The 22,591-nt window shown below is 39.0% G+C and overlaps 1 protein-coding gene across 1 annotated transcript; it reads left to right on the top strand.

The window, feature by feature from the left end:
- Nucleotides 1-15,737: 15,737 nt before the first annotated feature.
- LOC136169212 (olfactory receptor 6M1-like) lies at nt 15,738-16,685 on the top strand. The gene has a single exon (XM_065937021.1). The coding sequence runs from the start codon at nt 15,738-15,740 to the stop codon at nt 16,683-16,685; it is 948 nt and encodes a 315-aa protein (XP_065793093.1).
- Nucleotides 16,686-22,591: the final 5,906 nt, after the last annotated feature.

Raw genomic sequence — 22,591 nt, 5'->3', positions numbered from 1 at the left:
CTCTCTCCAGCTCGGGGGCAGGGAGGGGGGGCGGGGGGGCACCTAATTGATCTCTGTATTATCAGTTTTTTTCCAAATATCTTGTGGTAGGCCAGATGAATGATGAACCCCAAAGAACCCCTAATACCTGAATCCTGCAAATGTAATGCACAGAGCACGTAAGTAAAGGATTTTCACTTTGTAAAAGTGAATAAGAACTTGAAAAAGGGAGAGGATACCGGATTGCCCAGATGGGTACTAACTGTAATCACAAGGATCCTTATATGAGAGAGCAGAGGGGAGATTTTACCACACAAAAGAAGGTAATGTGATCGTGGAAGCAGAGATTTGAAGTTGCTGTGCTGATAGCTTTGAAGATGGAGGAAGGAGCCATAAGTCAAGGAATGCACCTTCAAAAGCTGGGGAAAAGCCAGGAAATGAATTGCTTCTCCCCTAAAGCCTCTGGTATGGCATAGCTGACAACCAAGTTTAGGCCCAGTGAAACTGACTTTGGATTTCTCTCCTCCAGAACTGTAACAGAACACATTAGTGTTGTTTTAAGCCACCAAGTTTGTGGTGATTTGTTATGGCATCACAGCAAACTAGTACATACCTGATTCATGTTTCTTTCTCTACAGACTATTTATTTCCACTTCTCTCTGCACAAAGAAAGTAATGGCTGCTTCAGTTGTTCACAAATATATGTATATTTCAATCATAAATATATTCAACAAATATATAACTATATATATACATATATATAGGATACATTCAAACATTTGAGATATACATTATTTGTTTGTTGTTGCTGTCGTTTTTTACTAAGTCATATCTGACTCTGTGCAACCCCATAGATGTTAGGCCGCAGGTTTCTCTGTCCATGGGATTTTCCAGGCCAAAATACTGGCGTGGGTTGCCATTTCCTTCTTCAGGGGATTTTCCCCACCCAGGGATCAAACCTGCATCTCCTACATTGGCAGGCAGATTCTTTACAACTGAGCCATCTGGGAAGCTCCATAAATTATTTATATCAATATTTACTTTAAATTATCTGAGTTCTAAATCAAAATCTCTGAAAAGAGGATCAGATTGGTCTAACTGAGGTTCATGATGTCCTCACCTGATTCACTTATTTGTAAGAGGAAGGGGCTGGCAAGAGGTAAACTGCCCTCTGTCCACACAGTCACTGAGCCGGTGCGATGGGTATAAGCATCCAAAAGAGAGCTTAGGAACCGGGAGTAAACAAGAGGCATCAGAAGACAAAACAGGTCACTACCAGCGTGACCCTGGGTCACCTAGCTTCATAGACAAAGATGAAGACCTTAAGAATTAGCAGGAAATCCATCATGGGAGAGTAGGTAGAGAAAGTGCTGTCTTCAGAATGGATTCAGAATATTATAAAAGAACATTGTCCATCAAAAGATCGAGCAGTGGACAAATGTGTAAAGATCAAAAGAAGGTAAAAAGGATCACCAGGAATGAAGCATTCATTATAATTTTCTGATCCATACTCATAATCAAACACTAATTAAGATGGAATTTTGAACAATATATCTTAATGTCCTAAGCCACCATAACAAAATTAGTAGCTTAAAACAATACAGATTCATTATCTTATATTCTGTAGGTCAAGAGTCTAATACAGATCTCACCCAGCTAACATCCACAGGCTATAGTCCTTTCTAGGGCCTTTAGGAGAAAATCCACTTTCTTCTCATTTGGGTTGTTGACAGAATTCATTTCCTTGAAGTCTAGGACCAAGGCCCTATTATGTTGCCGGCTATCAGCCAAGGACCAGTCCCAGTTTCTAGAAGGTGCTGCAGTCCTTGGTTCATTCCGCAACTTCCTCCACCTTCAAAGCCAACAACAGGGCTGCAAGCCTCTCTCTAATGTGTCAGATCTCTGCCCCTTCTTCTTCCATCTCCTCTCTGACTCAGCTGGAAAAAGTTCTTCCTTTTTAAGGATTTATTTGATTGGACTGAACCCATGCAAATAATCCACAATAACATCACCAACTCAAGGTCCACATCCTGAGCTACTTCTGTAAAGTCCCTTTTGCAACTAAAGTGGTATAGAGTTGACCCTCCACATCCTTGAGTCTCACATCCGCTGATTCAACCAACTGTCAATCAAAAGCATTGGAAAAATTAAATTCCAGAAATTACCAGAAAGCAAAATTTAAATTTGCCTCACGCTAACAACTGTTTGCATAACATTTACATTATTAGGTTTTATAGGTAATCTAGAAATGATGCAAATTTTCAAGAGTATTGTGCACAGGTTTAGAAGCAAATAAACAAAAACTGAAAGTTGCTCAGCTATGTCCGACCCTTTGTGACCCCATGAACTATACAGTCCATGGAATTTTCCAGGCCAGAGTACTGGAGTGGGTTGCTGTTCCCTTCCCCAGGGAATCTTTACAACCCAGGTATTGAACCCAGGTCTTCTGCTTTGTGGGTGGATTTCTTTACCAGCTGAGCCACAAGGGAAGCCCAAGAATACTGGAGTGGGTAGCCTACCCCTTCTCCAGAAGATCTTCCCAACCCAGGAATCGAACCAGGGTCTCCTGCATTGCAGGCGGATTCTTTACCAACTGAGCTATCAGGGAAGCCCTTACTATGCCATTTTATATAAAGGTCTGGAGCATCAAGAAATTTTAGTATGGGGATCCTGTACCTAATCCCTTTCAGATACCAAAGGGATGAGTGTATTACAGATCATAGGTATATTATATTCACAGGACAAGGATACCTTTAGGTGCCATTATTCTGCTTACCAATGTTAAATTTCTAGTAGTAATGATGCAGAATGTAAGAGTAAACAAGAGGACATAGTATTTTTTTTTAAGCAAATACTGAATCTTAAACTGTCTTTCATCACTTGTAGCCAGAAGAATTTACAAGCCCCAGAGGATGAAGAAAGACTGAAAAGCAGCAAAATTATTGGTAAGTTCCTATTTTAGTGAAGTGTTTGCTTTTATTTAAATTATTGTCAAGTAGAGATAAATATAGTTAGCCCTTTGTGCTATTTTAACTTTTCATTAATCCATTAATTCCAAAAGCCCACTCTGGTATCATTTAAACAAAAAAGAAAATCCTGAACAAATGAGGTCATTTAAATATGAGGTAAGTACCCATATTGAGCCAGTCTCAGGTTGAACCAGTCTTGAAACTGAAAGTACAAGAAGACTTCATAAACTCTGAAAAATCATATAAATATACTGCTTTTTATATTGCTTGATATTATTCTTTTTCTTTTTTTTTTTTTTTTCAGTGGGTTTTGTCATACATTGATGTGAATCAGCCATAGAGTTACACGTATTCCCCATCCCGATCCCCCCTCCCACCTCCCTCTCCACCCGATTCCTCTGGGTCTTCCCAGTGCACCAGGCCCGAGCACTTGACTCATGCATCCCACCTGGGCTGGTGATCTGTTTCACCATAGATAATATACATGCTGTTCTTTCGAAACATCCCACCCTCACCTTCTCCCACAGAGTTCAAAAGTCTGTTCTGTACTTCTGTGTCTCTTTTTCTGTTTTGCATATAGGGTTATCGTTACCATCTTTCTAAATTCCATATATATGTGTTAGTATGCTGTAATGTTCTTTATCTTTCTGGCTTACTTCACTCTGTATAATGGGCTCCAGTTTCATCCATCTCATTAGAACTGATTGAAATGAATTCTTTTTAACGGCTGAGTATTATTCTTAAGATCAGTACTTATACTACCAGGTAATGATATTTATTTCTACAGTGATTCCAATTAGATTAACTTGGAAAATGGGAACTGCTTGTCCCAAATTTTAAGACAACTAGAAAAGTCTTCCCTCTTCCTATACCCACCTGTGGCTAATGCCTCAAACTATTGTTTTTCAATATGGGAAATGGAGGCAGAAAATATACCAAACTAACTTGTAGACATCTTAGACAGTGTCCACCTGTTAGAAAATGTATATTCCTACAACTACGGAGAGCGGCTTTCCAGGTGGCATTGTGGTAAAGAACATGCCTGCCAACACAGGAGATGCAGGAGAGGCTAGTTCCATCCCTGGATCGGGAAGATCCCCTGGAGAAGGAAGTGACAACTCACTCCAGCATTCTTGCGTGGAGAATTCCATGGACCAGGCATCAGAGAAGCCTGGAAGGTTAGTCCATGGGGTCTCAAAGTGTCCGACTGGACTGAGTATGCAAAAACAGGCAACTACGGATAAAGGCCATCTTAACCAGAGAACCACTGTGTTATGTAAGCAACTCATCTATCCATTTATCAGCTAATTCTCACACACTCCTTCCTCCAGACTCAGCTGTAACAGATTTCTCAGAAAGAAGAACTGTGAATATACATCCCAATCAAATCACAAAAATTCTCAAAGGAGTCAGTGAACTATACCAAGGCATTTATCTGGAGTGTGTCCAAAGTTTAGCTAAGCAGTAGGCCCTCTGGGCGCGCATGACTCTGACTTCTGTGGTCTCCACTCCCTGCCCTGCAGCCCCACCCGGACCCGCACCCCAGATGCTGCGCTGCGCGGGAGGGCCCCACCTGCTCTCCCTGCCCCGCTGGAGCAACCGGGCTCCTCTCCGAGGCACATCCCCACGGTCCCTGCCGGCCGCCCACCCTCTTCCTCAGAGACCTGTTCCTGTATTTGGACAAGCTATCGCTGGGCTGCATGATGCTGGAGCTGCAGGCAACCGTCCTCAGAGATAGAGAACTTCAGAGCCCTGTTCACCGGGCAGAAGAGCTTCAGCTACAAACAGCCTCTCCAAGAGCAATTCCGTCCTTCCTGCACCAAGCTGGCAACCTCACCCACAACAAGGGCACAGGCAAGAGGCATCCATGCTTGGAAGGCACGTTTCTGCAGAGAGCTGCAAGCTGAAGCACCTGTGGGTTCAGGCGTCCTGTCCACCGTACCTGCGGGCCCCACCACCAGTGGGCTCCCAGGTCCTCATTTCTACCCTAAAGGTAAACTGGCTGGAAAGCAAGCTTTGTGTTGTCAAAGGGGGCGTGAAGAGGATAGAATCTCAGCTCCAACAGTGGGAATGAGGTAGGAGACGGATGGGCCTCTGGGCCAGACACCCGGTGTTTGTCAAGTGGAGTAAAATTTAAACTTTGTTCTCACCCAGAAAGTCCAAAGATGAGTGGCAAAACCTGAGCTCAGTTAAGGTAAAGAGATAAGATGTCTACCCTCAGAGGTCAAGGAAGACTTCCCTGTCTGCACATGCGCAGGAAGCCTTCTGGCGGGTCAAAAAGGGAGGGGACCCCACCCCATAATAAGTGTGGACAGGAACCCACAGGCCTCTGCAGTGGGGTCCATCTTAGAGAAAAGTTGCTCATATATATTGAGGAGGGTTCATGGACCAGTCAGGTGTGAAGAAAGGCACAAGATAATTAGTCAAATGTAAACGAAGACCCAGAAGGACTGTCATATGTAGGTGATTTATGTCACCTTACTGGGATCCTCATCCAGGTCTCCCGCACTCCATCACAGACTGCGGCCACTTGAGCTAACCCGCCACCTCTGGGAAGGGCTCTCAGAAACACTGGACCTCACTGGACCTGTGATAGCCAAGAACAAAATCTGACTGCAGGTAGGATTTTTGTTGTTGTTGTTTTACTTTAATTTTTGCTTCCTGTTGGTTTTGTTTATCAAAAGGATATTGTCCACCTGTAGGTGGCAGCAAGAGAGAAGAAATTAACACCTCAACCCCCACCCTTGCCTCAGGGCTGGCCATTCCAGGAGATATTTGCAAGATTAATAGTCCTTTTACTTTACTTCCTCACCTCCTCCTGCTCTGTGTTCAACAAAAGAAACTGACATCCAGACCTCAGTAAGGTGGCTATTTTGAGACACTAGTCAACTATCTTCTTGGTCAGCTGGCTTTCCAAACAAAGTCGTATTCCTTTCCTCAACACCTCATCTCCTGACTTACTGGACTGTTGTGCCACCAGCTGACAGAGTGAGCTTGGACTCAGTAACAGACCTACAAGGCTGCTTTCCCAGGACCCCGTTTCTGAACACCCACCTTGGACACTGACACCACTCTTGTCAGGCACCACCTATGATCACCTGGCCCAAGTTCATCTGTGCCTTGGACGCCGGGGTGGTAGTGGGTTAACTTAGAAGGCAATTTCTAACTTTTCTTAGGCGGAGGGGTCAGGCCAGTTGCTGCAAAGGGCTGTAATATCTTTTTAATGTTGTCTTCCTAAATTAGGGTAATTTAACAAGACTGCCTGGAGGACTTCCCTGGTGGCCCAATGGTTAACACTCTGCTTCTACTGCAGGGCATATGGATTCTATCCCTGCTCTAGGAACTAAGATCCTACATGCCATGCAATATGGTCAAAAAAAAAAAAAGTTAACTGAAGCTGTGGCATTAACTGCTCCATGCTTTGGTCTGACCTGAGTTGATAAAATAGAACAGATCCCCAAAACTTGGCCTTTGGAGCACAATTCAGGCTTTTTTATCACATAGAAAGTGAAGTCGCTCAGTTATGTCCGACTCTTTGCAGCCCCATGGACTGTAGCCTACCAGGCTCCTCTCTCCATGAAATTTTCCAGGCAAGAGTACTAGAGTGGGTTGCCATTTCCTTCCCCAGGGGATCCTCCTAACCCAAGGATTGAACCCAGGTCTCCTGCGTTGCAGGTAGATGTTTTACCGTTTGAGCCACCTGGGAAGCCCTTTGGGTCACACGGCTGAATCCCAGCACCATGAATCCCGGTGGTTTGGAATGAGTCCTTGGGGGCAGAAGCAGCTGGAACCTGGGAACAGACCTGTGTTTGGTCAACGTGAGTTCCCAAGTTGAGAACAGAAATGGCCTGTAAGTGCCTGGTACTCTGGAAGGAAGATGGTAAAGAATCTGCCTGCGATGCAGGAGACTTGGCTTCGATCCCTGGGTTGGGAAGATCCCCTGCGGAAGGGAACGGCTAGCCACTTCAGTATTCTTGCCTGGAGAATCCCCATGGACAGAGGAGCCTGACTGGCTACAGTCCATGGGATCACAGAGAGTCAGACACAACTGAACAGCTTTCACTTTTTACTTTCACTCTGGAAGGAACTCAGTGTATATTTTCTGGTGGGCTGTGACTTTTTGTGTGTGTGAGTTTAATACATTAAATCTACTGATTATATACATAATATACTTAATTTAGTTTTCTCTGAACACCTCTCTCAGTTTCCATTTTCAAATTTATAACTAAATTAAATATTATTTGAATTTTTAAGTTTTTTATTGAAATACACTTGATGTACAATATAATATGAGTTCCACATATACAACATAGTAATTCACAATTTTTACAGCTTATTGTTAACTTATATTTTTTATAAAATATTGGCTATATTTCTTGTGTTGTACAATATATTCTCATAGCTTATTCATTTTGTATGTAATAATTTGTACGTCTGAATTCTCTACCCCACTATTCCTTCTCTCCCAATCCCTCTCCCCACTGGTAACCACTAGATTTTCTATATCTATGAGTATGTTGCTTTTTTCTTAAATTCACTTTGTTATATTTTTTAGATTTCACACATAAGTGAAATCATACAATATTTGTCTCTGTCTGACTTATCTCACTTAGCATAATGTCCTCCAGGTTCTTCCATGGTGTTTCAAATGGTAAAATTTCTTCCTTTTTTAAGGCTAAGTAGTATTCCAATGTGTGTGTGTGTGTGTGTCTGTGTGTGTGTGTATCACATCTTCCATCTGTTGATGGACACTTAGGGTGATTCCATATCTTGGCAATTGTAAAATAATGCTACTATGAACTGTGAACATGGGGTGCATGAGGTTTCCTCAAACATCACAGTGAAAGCTATTCACTTTTATGAGGAAGATTGAGAGTGATCTAGGGGGTTCAAGATTGTCAGTTTGATCTAGATACACCAGATGTCTCCACATCAAGTTGCCATAAAGGAAAAATTCTTTATGATCCTGATCCATTATCACAGATCAGATGATAACAGGTAGAGATGGAGCCCAGTTCAGTTCAGTCACTCAGTCGTGTCCAACTCTTTGCGACCCCATGGACTGCAGCACACCAGGCCTCCCTGTCCATCACCAGCTCCTGGAGCTTACTCAAACTCAAGTCCATCAAGTCGGTGATGCCATCCAACCATCTCATCCTGTCATCCCCTTCTCCTCCCACCTTCAATCTTTCCCAGCATCAAGGTCTTTTCCACTGAGTCAGTTCTTTGCATCAGCTGGCCAAAGTATTGGAGTTTCAGCTTCAACATCAGACCTTCCAATGGATATTCAGGATTGATTTCCTTTAGGATTGACTGGTTGGATCTCCTTGCAGTCCAAGGGACTCTCAAGAGTCTTCTCCAACACCATACTTCAAAAGCACCAATTCTTCGGTGCTCAGCTTCCTTTATAGTCCAACTCTCACATCCATACATGACTACTGGAAAAACCATAGCTTTGACTAGATGGATCTTTGTCGGCAAATTAATGTCTCTGCTTTTTAATATGCTGTCTAAGTTGGTCATAGCTTTTCTTCCAAGCAGCAATTGTCTTTTAATTTCACGGCTGCAGTCGCTATCTGGAGTGATTTTGGAGCCCAAGAAAATAGCTGAGAAACATAAATTGATAACTGGCAGACATGTAATTAGAAATTCAGAAAGAGAGGTGGTAGAAGGAAAAAAGAGTAAGTGCAATACTTTAAAGTGATAATGGCCAAGAATTGAAACTTCTCCAAAGAGATAGGGGTAGAGTCCAGTATATACATGATTTTTGGCTGTGTACAATCCAGCATATATTATAGTAGAAGGTGGCTAGTGACTTAACCCTTGTAGAACTGGATGACAAGTGACACTTCTTGCTTTACCTACTTAAATAGTCAAGGAAGGCATACAAATAACCAACAAGTACATGAGAAGGTGCTTGACATCACTAACTAACAGGGAAAGCAAGTCAAAGCCACAATGAAATAACACCTAACACCTCTTAGGATGGCTGTCATCAAGAAAGACAACAGATAACAAATGCTGACAAGCATGAAGAAAAAGGGAACCCTTGTATATTGTTGGTGGGAATGTAAATTGATATAGGTACTATAGAAAATAATATGGAGGTTCCTCAAATTTTTTAATAGAATAATCATAAGATCCAGTAATTCAATTCCATTTTATTCAGAGGACAAAATTGGTATTTCAAAGAGATAGCTGTAATTTAATATTCACTAGCCGAGATATGAAAACAATGTAAGTGTCCACTTATGGATGAATGGATAAAGAAGATCAGATAGATAACATATAGATAGACAATATTATTTATTATTTATTCAAACTTTCAAAGAAGAAAATCCTTACTTTTGCCATAGCAAGGATGAAACTAGAGGACATTATGCTAAGTGAAATTAGCCAGAAAGAGAAAGAGAAAAACTGTATGATCTCACTTATTACATGGGATAAAAAATAAATCAATTTCATAAAAATAAGGGAGAAGAATGGTGGTTACTAGTGTCTAGGAGATGGGGAGATGAAAAGATGCTGGTCAAAAGGCATAAACTTTCTTTTATAAGATGAATAACCTCCAAGCATTCATAGATCATAGTGACAGTAGTTAATAATACTGTATTATGTGCTTGATACATGGTAAGATGGTAGACTTTAAGATTTCACACACATAAAAATCATTACTATGTGAGTGAAATAACCCGACTGTGATATTCATTTCACAGAAGATGTGTATGCCAAATCATCACATTGTACACTGTAAACATGTACAATTTACTGTCAAATATACCTCAACAAAGATGAACAATGAAGATAAATTAAGTGATTCCACCATCTATGCACTTAAAAAAGAAATAACTGAAAAGACCAAGTGTTTGCAATGGTGTGGAGCTACGGGCCTCACACAGTGGCTGATACAAAGAAAAATAACAGAACAACTCTGGGAAACACCTTGACAGTTTCTTACAGCATTAAACGTATTTACCATGCGACTCAGTAATTAAACTCCTAGGAACGAGTCCAAAAGAAAGGAAAACAAATATTCATATAGAAGCATGAACGCAAATGTTCATAGAAGTTTAATTCATAATAAACAAAAATTGAAAATAACTCAGGTGCCCATCTTCTGGTGAACAAATAAGGGAACTGTGTGATGAAGAAACTACTGATGCCTAAAACACTCAGCTTAATCCTGAAGCCCCAGATTAAGTGAAAACTATATTCTGCAGGTTGAATTTATGTTCAAAAAGCTGGAAAAATCAAAATTACACATACAGAAAACACATCAGTGGTTGTCAGGTGCTGAGGTAGGGACGTGACCGCATTGACCTGCAAAAGGTCATGTGAAATATTTGAGGTAAAATAAATATTTTAAACCATTCATGTAATGATGGTGGTGGGTATGTGACTATAAATTTGTCAAAAATCAACAAATTATATCCTTAAAAGTGCCTATTGTGTATAAATCACATCTCAATAAAATACTTTCTAAAAATATGTATGTGGGCATATATAGCACATAAATAATCTCAGTTTGAAAAGCATCTTAATATTTCAATACATTGTGAACATTTCTTATGTAAGTATTCCAAGTTTTTAGTTCATTAAGGCTTTAAGCATATCTCTAAATTTTACTCTAAATAAACACCCAAGAGACTCACTCAGGAGACCTTAACTTTCTAAATGTGATTAGTAACTTCAGTTCTAACATCCCAGGATTGCAATAATAATAATTAACCTTTTTTTAATCCCAGAATCCCAAGAGCCATTCTAGACCAAATCTCTAAATATGACTGTAAAATCTTTAATACTGGAATCACGTCAATGTCCAGAAACTAATATTATTTCCAGGGGAAAGAAAATAAAGTAGATATGTCTAAAATCAAGTCACAATATATATGCCTGATGAATGAACAGGAGTGACTAAACAAAATGAAGGAAGTTTTTAGACAGTTCAAATGCAAATATGAATTTTTTTGATGATGAAGATCATTGAAGTGAAATGATGTGCCTTTAAAAATAGTTTCACATCACTAGACAACAGAGACAGTACAGAATATTTTAGCACCAGACTATCTCATATGCCCTTTTGTTCTCTTCTAACCCAAGAGTCTGTGGTTTTGAAGAGTTCCAAGTTTCTGGATGGAGCCAAAGAAGATATAAAAATTAACTGAATAGACAGGAAATTATATCCCTACAAGTGAGGGAAAAAATCTAAGATTTAGGAAGATTTCAGTCAGAAAGTCTTTCAGTCTTTTTGCCATAGATAGAAACTGGAAGTCAGAGAACCTACTCTTAATGCACTGGGTCTGACTTTATCACTAAACTCACCATTCTGCTTTGTTGGCAAAAATGTGATCCAGACAACAAGCTGCTTGAAACTCAGGAAAATATTCTGAATTAAGATTCACCGAATGTGTAAAATAGATGATTAAATAATAAAATAACACTTGAAATTTAGTATTAGTCAAAACTTAAACTTTTTTCCTGGGACCAGACATTATTGAAGGACAGATTCTCATTCAATGAAGGTGGATTAAGTACTTCAGCAAAAACTGAATAACCGTTGGGTGTGATTTTGAAGAAAGAGATATATATTATATGGAGAAGAGTCTCAGAGTAAGACTGAGAGAAATTTATATGGAATTCAAAGTTGAAGCAATAAAAGAATGTAAAGAATAATGGATGGAAGGCTTGAGAAGAAATACCACAATTTTGAGGTTCTTAACATATTTGAATGAAGAAAATATCAGCTGTTCTACAATCAGTATGATGTAAGTACATTTTATATTGCATGCATCCGTATTTATAATTTATAGAGTCTGAGTCTTAATATATGGGTTTGCATGTGTATTTTATAAGTTAAAGTCCAATTACTGCCCTGCCAAAAAAATTAGTGATGGCAAAGTCAAATGTAATACCTTTACTATAATTTGTAAATTCGTGTGTTTAATGTACCTCAGTTACAACTGAACTTTTTCACATTTTCCTGATAGCATCTCAGATCTACCCATCTCCAAATCTTAGTCCTGCTCTCTTCATCCTTCCTCAGCCTAGGTTCTTAAAGACATATTGAACATCAAGGTTAGGACCATCAATCTGACATCACATCCATTCTCATTTTAGAGATGAGGAAGAAAAGACCCAGGCTGCTTTAGAGTCTTATTAAAGATCATGAACTTCTAAGTGGCCAAACAAGAAATACAACACAGGTTCTCTGATTCCAATACCTACTATACTCTCCCTCTTTTTCCTACAGCCAAATTCTTGAAATGTGCGATTTTATGCAAATTTTCAGGATCCACAGAAAAAATGGTAGTGAGTAAAAAGACCAGAAAAAGAAAACCTACATTTGTCAAGGTTATAATTAAATTGTGATACACAGGTTGTCATGGTCCAGAACCTTTCCTCCTGGACATGATGGGATCCTGAGATCTAACAGAAACCATTTGTAATAGAAAAGGCTAACACAAACTTGGGGGGTTTTTTTCACTATCGTGAATTTGAGAGCCTCTACAGAGGAGACCATTTTTAATTTTTCTCAGAGAAGTGTATTTTACCTAAATAAGGCAAAATAGAAAGTTCCCAATGCCATTTTTTCCCAAAGGTATGTGATCCTGTGACAACCATGGCAAAGAGCAACTCTGATTTCAAACATCCCATATTTTTATTGCTAAAAAATGGCATAATGCTTTGAAGATACCAAATTATTCAAATTTTACAGTATCAGAGTGAAATTAGGTTCCTATCAGGGCCATCAAAGACTATATAGGCTAGAAAGAAAATAGAGGATATTATAGAGGAAGTGGAATGGTTTACTAGATAAATGGAAGAATAAATAGAATAGATGAGATGTAGCTTCATGAATATCTACAGTATTCTGTTAAGATACCTGTCAGTCTCCAGTTCAGTGATAAAGGTGTGGAGGGCTAAAAAAAGGGAAAGTTAAAACGTTTCTACTTCTCTATAAAGTGTGCTCCATGTTATTATTAGACTGAACCTCAATATGAAGGACTTCCCTATAGCTCAAATGGTAAAGAATCAACCTGCAATGAAGGAGACCAGGGTTCGATCCCTGGGTCAGGAAGAGCCTCTGGAGGAGGGAATGGCAATCCACTCCAGTAATCTTGCCTGGAGAATCCCATGGACAGAGAAGCCTGGTGGGCTACAGCCCGTGGGGGTGCAAAGAATCAGACACAACTGAGTGACTAACATACACACACACACACAAACCTCAATAGCATTAATACTTTTACACCCAGATACAGTTATGCCTTTCCTGCAGTAGTAAACAGCTGAGAGGTTTATTATCTGCGTGCAGGAGCAGTAGGGAAGGAGTGAATATTAGAATATTTGTGATGGAAAGAGTTCCTACTGGTATCAAGAGCTTATTTCAGTAGGTGAGACTCTTCGGAGAACTTTGATAACATGAAAATGAAACAAATTGTCTTGAAACAGTTTGGAAGATTATGAGGGAAATGGAATAATGCATCTTGCAATTATAAACTCTTCTCTTTCATACTAGACGTTTTCCTTCCTGAGACCCTGTCTCTAAACCCTGAAAGATCAGATCTATTAGGCACCTTGGTGTTTGGGTCCTTTTCTCAAGCCTAGCTTTAACATTTTAGCAATCAGTTATTTATTAATAGGACTACATGGATGCCACATTAACAGCAAAAGAAAAGATGACACTCACCAGGAGGATACAGTTGTAATACAATCTGTATTTGATACATGAAAATGCAGGCTTCTGAGTTTACCTTTGCTGAGCAGCTGCAACTTTTTGCATGGGAGGAGCACATCAATTCTGATCTATTTATTTAATAAAATATGAGTGCCGTTTGTGCCCAAAGAATAGTCGCTTGAGTAGAAAGGATGCTGACCCTCACGTGGAAGTAAAAGATGTATTTAGACTTGAAAGGAATATGTAGATGATCAATACTCATTTATAGATGTGGGGCCAAGGATTAAAAAGAACATAAAAAGAGCTCTCCCACAAATTCACCAGCAAGTCAAGTTGTTCAGATCCAAATACGTTTAAAATTTACTCTTAAGTGGATGGAAGCTATTATGCATTTTGTAAAGGAATTTACTTACCCAGAAATGTAAAATAATTCTACAAAAACACAATTTCCTAATTTAAAACAGGGAAGGTGAGTACTAAACTCTTACTATTAAAATAATACAGATTGTTTGATTTGTACAATAAATAAGTATTGAACAGCAATGAAGAAGCAAATGAAGGAGCAGAAAAGGTCACAGTCAAATTTTCAGATGGAAATTTGCTCAGAAAAGCATGTCTTTAAACAAAGACAGCATCTAAGAGTTCCATATCCCAGCTAGAGCCTGAGGAAAATGCTTTCCTTTAAAGAGGAACCAGGTGAGCTCTAAGATTAGAAAGAACCCAGCTCAGGGTTCATAATTTTCTTCTTTTAACTTGAAATCAAAAGATTATTCACAAAATATTACAACAAAGGACAGTGGGTCGATTGCATCCTATAGGCATGCAATAGATGTTCAGCAAATTTGAGCAGTATCTAGAGATTAAGCTGAATGCTTCAAACACTATCTGCAACCTTTTTATTTATTTTTTATTTTTTGTCTGCAATGTGAAACTATGTGTGATCTTACTTCCCAGACCACTGGACCATGAGGGAAGGCTCTCTGTGCCCATTTTTGAACTACAATTAATAATGTGATCGTCCAGTGGCTGAAAAGAATATATGGTATAGAAGTCTTATTTGTAGAAACCTGTTAAGAGTCATTTGGAGAATGGGAGAATAAAGTCTATTCTCCATGTAGCCATAGACATAACATTGCAAAGAACAAAATAGAAGAACATTGACCATTTTCCCAAAGATGTTTTTCAAAATATATAAAATTGGTTTCACAAATTATGACACATATATCATTGACCTTGTATATTATACATACATATATATGATACATATATTATTACTTCCATAATAGTGTAGATATTTTAAAACATATATGATTATAGCAAATTTTAACAAAATAAAAACCATGGGGAATTCCCTGGCAGTCCAGTGGTTAGACTCAGTGCCCTCACTGTTCGGGTTCAGCCCCTGGTTGGGGAGCTAAGATACTGCAAGGCTTGAAGCAAGGCCAAAAAAAATTAAATAAATAAATACCACAGAACTTTATGGAGAATTCAATTACTACTAAATTAAAATAATATGTGTCCAACTTGATATTGTATTACCTCAACACATATAACAAAGGTAAGTATAAATAGAAACAAACATAAGTTCCCTCTCATTTGACTGCACAATTTTCATTTCTCTGCTCTTTGATTTAAGCAATACCTGAAAACTTGAAAAAAACCTCAAGAAAACTAACTCAGCTTTATTAGCTTTCCGTTTTCTCCATTTTCCAAATTGATTGACTGGATTCTGAGGTAGATTTCTCCTCAAGCTCAGAACTTAGCTTGGAAAACAGTAGGTCAGGAAGAGGGAAGTAGAAAAGAAGCATTGTATAGAAAAAGAATTAAAAGGTCACCAAGCTTTATAGAACTATGAAGATAATTTCCATCAACCAAAAATTTTAAATATGGCAAGACTCTTTGGAGAACACGTGTCATTTATCCAAGATCCTACATTTATTAGGGTCAGAGACAGGATGGAAACAAATCACTCTTGACTCTCCATTCAGAGCTCTTTCTACTGCATCTTCTCGATGCTATTGGGAGTTTAAAGCCTATTTAATCTGACTTTCATCTTTATATTCTGTTTTTTTTTTTTTTCTCAGAAGCATGCTGCCCACCTTTCTCTGCATTCAATGGATGTGCAGAATCAGACCACAGTGACCGAATTTATCCTGACCGCCTTCCCTGCTCGCCAGAAGCTTCAGATTTTCCTCTTCGTGGTCCTCTTGTTTACTTACATGCTCACTCTAATTGGAAATGGTGTCATCATTTCCCTAATATGGGCTGATAATCGCCTCCAAACCCCAATGTACTTCTTCCTCAGTAATCTGTCATTTTTGGACATTTTATTCACTAGCTCAGTTACCCCAAAACTGTTATCCTTTCTCCTCAAGGACAAGAAAACCATATCTCTTGCAGGCTGCATCAGCCAAACATACTTCTTCTTCTTCCTGGGGACAGTGGAGTTCATCCTGCTGGTGGTGATGTCCTTTGACCGTTATGTGGCCATCTGTAACCCCCTGCGCTACACCACCATCATGAACAGCAGGGTGTGTCTCCTGCTGGTTCTGGGCTGCTGGGTGGGGGCCTTCCTGTCCGTGCTCTGCCCAGTTATTCTGCTGTCCAGGCTGCCCTTCTGCCAGAAGGAGATTAGTCACTTCTTCTGTGACATCGCCCCTCTGCTGCAGGCGGCCTGCATAGACACTCGTCTCCTTGAGATGATAAGCTTCCTCTTGTCTTCTCTCATCCTCCTGACCTCGCTGGTGATCACCACCGTGTCCTACACCTACATCATCTCTACCATCCTGCGCATCCCCTCGGCCCAAGGGCGTCAGAAAGCCTTCTCCACCTGTGCGTCTCACATCACTGTCGTGTCTATTGCCTATGGGAGCAACATCTTCATGTATGTGAGACCAAGCCAGAGTCACTCCCTGGAATTTGACAAAGTGACTGCTGTCCTCACCATAATGGGGACCCCTCTCCTGAACCCCTTCATTTATAGTCTAAGGAATGAAAAGGTAAAGGAAGTTTTGAGAGATGCAGTCAACAAAATTGTGTCCTTATTGCACAGGAAACCTTGAAAGGTTGCTTGCTAAGAATGGCATTTCCAACTCTTGGACACAATATGGAGTAAGGCATGCCTGAAGACCATAAAATCAGAAATATGTGGGAAGAAATGAAAAAGTTTTGTGCCTCATCTGATGCAAAGTATTACAGTCAAGGTCCAGAGCAGACAAGTCAGACATCAAGAAAATAACATGGTCTGAACCTTAATTGAACCGTCTCACACACAGAACTGAATGAAATAAAGAAAAATACTGAACTAGAGTCAGAAAACCTGAATTTTAAGCCTGACTCTATCACTTTTTTGTCAGGTAACAAGTAACCTCTCTGATCTTAGTTTCTCATCTGTGGAATGGGGAATATGGTTTGTACTTTTTCTTTTTTTAAGTTAAAGTAGGATTAACAGGGATAATCTAAGTCATGCAACTACATGTAACTAAAAGTGAGTCTTCTGAGTGTTTTAAGAATTTACAAGATGATGGGAATCATCCCTAACAGTCAAATACTGTAAATAGTAATGCAAAAACAGGGAAAAGGGTTAACATAAACTTGTGTTTATACTTGTAATTAAGTATATACATTTAACCCTCTTAACAACCTTGAGAAGCAGATTTTTTTTTTTTTTTTTTTTTGGCCACACACCACCTCAGCTTGTGGGCTCTGGGTTCCATAACCAGGAATTGAACTCTTGACAGTGAAAGCATGGAGTCCTAACTACTGGACTGCCAGGGAATTCTTAAGAAGCTGATGTTTTTATCTCCATTTTACAGAGGAGAAAACTGAGGTTCACTGAGATTAAGTGTCTTTCCCCAACTAGATCACTAGTTTTGAAAATATATATATATTTATATGCATATATACAGGTACAGTGGGGGCAAGCATCTAAAAAGAGAGCCTAAGGGGCTTTCTGAGCAGTCCAGTGGTTAAAACTCTGTGCTCCCAAAGCAGGGGACAAGGGTTCAATCCCTGGTCAGGGAACTAAGATCCTGCATCCTGCATGGAATGGCCAAAAAGATAAAAAATAAATTTAAAAAGAAAGAGAGTTTAGGAAGAGGGGGAAGACAAGAGGCATCTCAGAGATCAAAATTAAGTCAATACCAATGTGGTCATGAATCTTCTGGCTACACAGACAAAAATGAAGACCTTAAGAATCGGCAGAGAATCTGTCATGGGAGAGCAGGAAGAGAAAGTACTGTCTTCAAAATGGATTCAGAATATTATGAAAGAATAATATCCAAAAAGAAAGAATATTGTCTGTCAAAAGGTAGAGCAGTGGACAAATGTTTACAGATCACAAGAAGATCGAAGGAGACATTTCCTGGTGGTCCAGTGGTTAGGACGCTGCACTTTCACTGCCGAGAGTCTGGGTTCAGTCCCACAAAAACAGAACAGAATCATCAGGAATGAAGCAGTCACATAATTTTCTGCTCTGTATTCATACTCAGACATTAATTAAAATGGGGTTTTGAAAGCTACTACATTTGTGTCCTATTGACACCATAAAAAATTAGCAGCTAAAAAAATACAAATTGACTATCTTAGAGTTCTGCAGCTCAGAAGTCCAATACAGGTCTCACCAAACTAACATCTGCAGACTGCATTCCCATCTAGGAGCCCTAGAGGAAAATCCATTTCCTTCTTATTTTGGGTTGTTCTTGAAGTTTAGGACCAAGGCCCTAGTATGCTGCTGCTGCCAGCTATCAGCCGAGGACCAGTCCTAGTTTCCAGAAGGAACTGCAGTCCTTGACTCATGGCCCCCTCTTCCTCCACCTTCAAAGCCAACAACAGGTGGGGCAAGCCTCTCTCTGATGTGTCAGATCTCTGCTCCTTCCTCTTCCATCTCCTCTCTGATTCAGCTGGAAAACTTTCTTCCTTTTTAAGGACTCATTTGACTGGACTGAGCCCAGGCAAATAATCCACAATAATGTCACCAACACAAAGTCCACATCCTGAGTTACTTCTGTAAAGTCCCTTTTGCAGCAAAACTAGCATACCGGTGACCCTCCACCTCCATGGGTTCCACATCTACTGATTCCACCCACCGTCAATCAAAAGTATTCAAAAAAAATTAAATTCCAAAAAGTACCAAAAACCAAAATTTAAATTTACCACACGTTGGCAACTATTTGAATACCATTTACATTATTAGGTTTTATAGGTGATCTAGAGATGATGTAAAGCTTCAGGAGGATGTGCACAGGTTTTTAGGCAAATACTAAGCCATTTTCTATATGGTGGCTTCCCTGTTGGCTCAGCAGTAGAGAATCTGCCTGCCAATGCAGGACACAAAAGAGACACAGGTTCGATTCCTAGGTGGGGAAGATCCCCTGGAGAAGAAAATGGCAACCCACTCCAGTATTCTTGACTGAGAAACCCCATGGACAGAGAGACTGGTAGACTACAGTCAATGGGGGTCACGAAAGAGTCAGACGACAAGAAAAACAACTATGCTATTTTATACGAGGATCCTAGACCTGACCACCTTCGAATACCAAGGGACAAGAGTACACATAGATTCTGGAGATTGAACAAGCATTACCTTTAGGTGCCATTATTCTACTTACCAGGGCTTCCCTAGTGGCTCAGATGTAAAGAATTTGCCTGCAATGCAGTAAACCCAGATTCAATCCCTTCATCGGAAAGATTCCCCGGAGAAGGGAATGGCTACCCACTCCACCAATGTTAAATTGCTAGTGCTAATAATACACGGATGTAAAAGTAAAAAACAGGATTTTTTTTAAGCCAATACTAACTTCTAAACTCTCTGTCTTTCATCACTTGAAACCAGAAGAATTTACAAGCCCCAGGATATGAAAGATTAGTGAAAAGCAGTAAAATATCTGGAAAATTCTTATTGTGACAGTTATGTTTGTTTCTACTTAAATCATGGTTAGGTAAAACTTTATAAATTCATATTGACCAATATTTGAGAGAAACTTTATCTGTAAATTTTTTATCACCCTCTAATAGAATCATCATTTCCAATGGACTATATTTATGCTTTTGAAAAAAACTAATTTATATGCAAAATGAAAATTAATTTTATATAATGCTATTTTAACTGAAGTGTTAAATCAGTAAAACCAAAGGTAAATACAGGTAAAAGATAGCTGAATAAAGGTTGAAGAACAATTCTTGTAACTCTGCTTATATCCTAATTCACTAGTAAATCCATTGCCATTATTTAACCTGAATTGTTATTAAAATGCAATGATTTTGCAACAAAAAAAAATCATTGTTAGGTAACAATAAATATAGTTGGCACGTTTCACTGTTTTAACTTTTTAATGAATTCCCATGTTACTCAAAAGTCCCATACTGAGATCATTAACATAGCAAAGAAAGTTTTCAACAAATAAGGTAATTTAAACCTAATTCAGTGGTGCTGGCCTGGGGTTGGATCAGCCTTGAAACTGAAAGCACAGAGACTTCATAAACTCTTAAAAATAGTGTAAATATACTGTTGCACTTTTTTGTTGATTATTAATATTACCAACATTGTTATAATTGCAGGTAATATTTGTTTAATCAGTGTGATGATACACTGATTCTAGTTAGTTAAGTTACTTGGAAAATGGGAACTACTTGTCCCAAATTTGGGGACAGCTAGAAAATTCTTCACTCTTCTTATACTCGCCTGTAAATAAATGTTTCAAACTATTGTTTTTCAGTATCAGAGATGGAAGGGAAAAATATACCAAAATAACCTGACCTGTAGAGATTTTAAACAGTATCCACTTGCTAGATAAATTATATCCCTCCAACTATGGATAAAGAGCATTCAACCAGAGAACCACTGTGTTATGTAATGAATTCATTTATCCTTCCACTTAGCAGCTAATTCTCACATATTCCTTCCTCCCAACCCAGTTGTAAAAAACATGATCATCTGTCCCATAAGATCACAAGGATTCTCAAGGACTATAGCAAAATGTGCCAAATAATTTATTTTGGGGTTTGTCAAGAGTGACACAGTCTTCTCCATCAGCCTTCTCTTGCCCTTGGAATGGGATTTATGCTATTGGCTCTCAGATCCTCAGGTCTTCAGACTTGGTCTAGAATTACAGCACCAACTTTCCTGGGTCTCCAGCTTGCAAATGGCAGAATTGAAACTTAACCTCCATAATCATATGAGCCAATTCTTCATAACAAATCTATATGTGTGTGTGTATAACAAATATATATATATATATAAAACAAATCATCATATAATAAATATATACATACACACATGTGCACACCCCATTGGTTCTGTTACTCTGAAGAACATTGTCTAATACAGTAATTTTCCTTTTTTAAGAGCTTTTAAATTTTTGGAGCTTTTAAAATTTTGGAATCTTGTGTTAATTTATAGTATAGAAAAAATAATAAACATAATTTTCACACAACATAAAATATATATTAGAAGGATAATCAAATTCAGGTATTCCCTGGAGCAGGAGTTACATTTAATAACTTTTATTTACAATTCAAGAGAAAATATTCTGAAAAAAAAATATTATTGGAACCCCTTCATAAGGACCAATTACAAGTCCTCAAAAATTTCTGCATCTTAAGAGCCCAGTTATTTTTAAATTATTAATGTGATTATATGTTCAAGGAATTGAATGTTTTTATTCCTGAAATTATGAATTAGAAAACAGAACTTGAGGAAGGTGTTCTGAAAAAACCTAAATGGAATATTCTTTAGTGGCCATTTCCCATTTCTTGCATTGCAGAAAATATGTGACAGTTATTGTGTTAATACACAGTTCAAATTTTTTACAGTAATCTAGGACTGTATTATTTCCAATATATTTCCAATAATACAGCCTGCAAAGTATCACCATTGGGAAGAAGTTAGCCTCACAAATGAAAGGTTGAAATTAGACATCCAGCAAGAGAAGACTGTCTAGGTCTTGGTTAATTTAAAACGTACCACGCTGGTGGTACAGTGGTTGGAAGTCCCCCTGCCAAAGCAGGCAATCCAGGTTGATCCCTTGTCCAAAAAGATTCCACACGCCGGGGCAACTAAGCCCTTGCACCACCACTACTGAAGTCTGAGAGCCTAAAGGCTGTGATCTGCAACAGAAGCCACTGCTACGAGAAGCCTAAGCGTGGCACAGAAGGGGAGTCCCCTCTTGCTGCAACTAGAGAAAGCCTGAGAGCAACCTTGGAGACCCAGCGCAGTCAAACATAAATAAATAAATAAATAAAATTTTTAAGTGGCATGAAAAGGGTGACAATAGATGGAATATCTACTATTTACTTTATCACTGTAAGATGTTAGGTAACCTCGATGTTCTACCAACTCCTCAAACTTCTAAAAGAACCATGATGGATTCACTCAATTTATACTAACTTCGATAAGATTTTCAATGGGAGGAAATGCATAATACCTTCAGTACTAGTGCTGATTAACACGGTATGAGGCAAAGGAGATGATACCAATCTGAGTGACCGGAGAACCAAGGTCTCTTGGAACAAAACCCAGCAGGAGACTGGAGTCAGTTTGCACCAGCCGAAGTGAAACAACCTGGTGAAGAAGATTTGCTGGGACTGAACATTGGTACAATGTGCTATCGGACTTCGATGTCATGATGAAAAGGTAAAGGACATTCCCATTCTGACCAATGGGACTTAACAGAGAGCACGGAGTTAGGGCCACATGTGTCAGATGTTAGTATGTGATTCAGGAGACATCACAAATCATTGAAGACAGGATGGTTTGTTTATTAGCTTTGGAAAGAGAAAAAACTGGATCCTTACCTAATTTACAAATAAATATGAACTCTATTATGGAAGTGTTAAATATGTAAATGTGAGGGTAAAACTATAAAGTTCACAGAAAAGAGTATCAATGTATATATTTGTGATCCAGAGGTGGGGGAACACTCTTAAATAAAACTTCAAAAGCACAAAACGTAAGGCAGAAGATGGCGAA

This window comes from Muntiacus reevesi, chromosome 5, assembly GCF_963930625.1.
Source record: "Muntiacus reevesi chromosome 5, mMunRee1.1, whole genome shotgun sequence".
Taxonomy (NCBI): Eukaryota; Metazoa; Chordata; class Mammalia; order Artiodactyla; family Cervidae; genus Muntiacus; species Muntiacus reevesi.
This window is presented reverse-complemented; position numbering and strand designations above follow the sequence as displayed.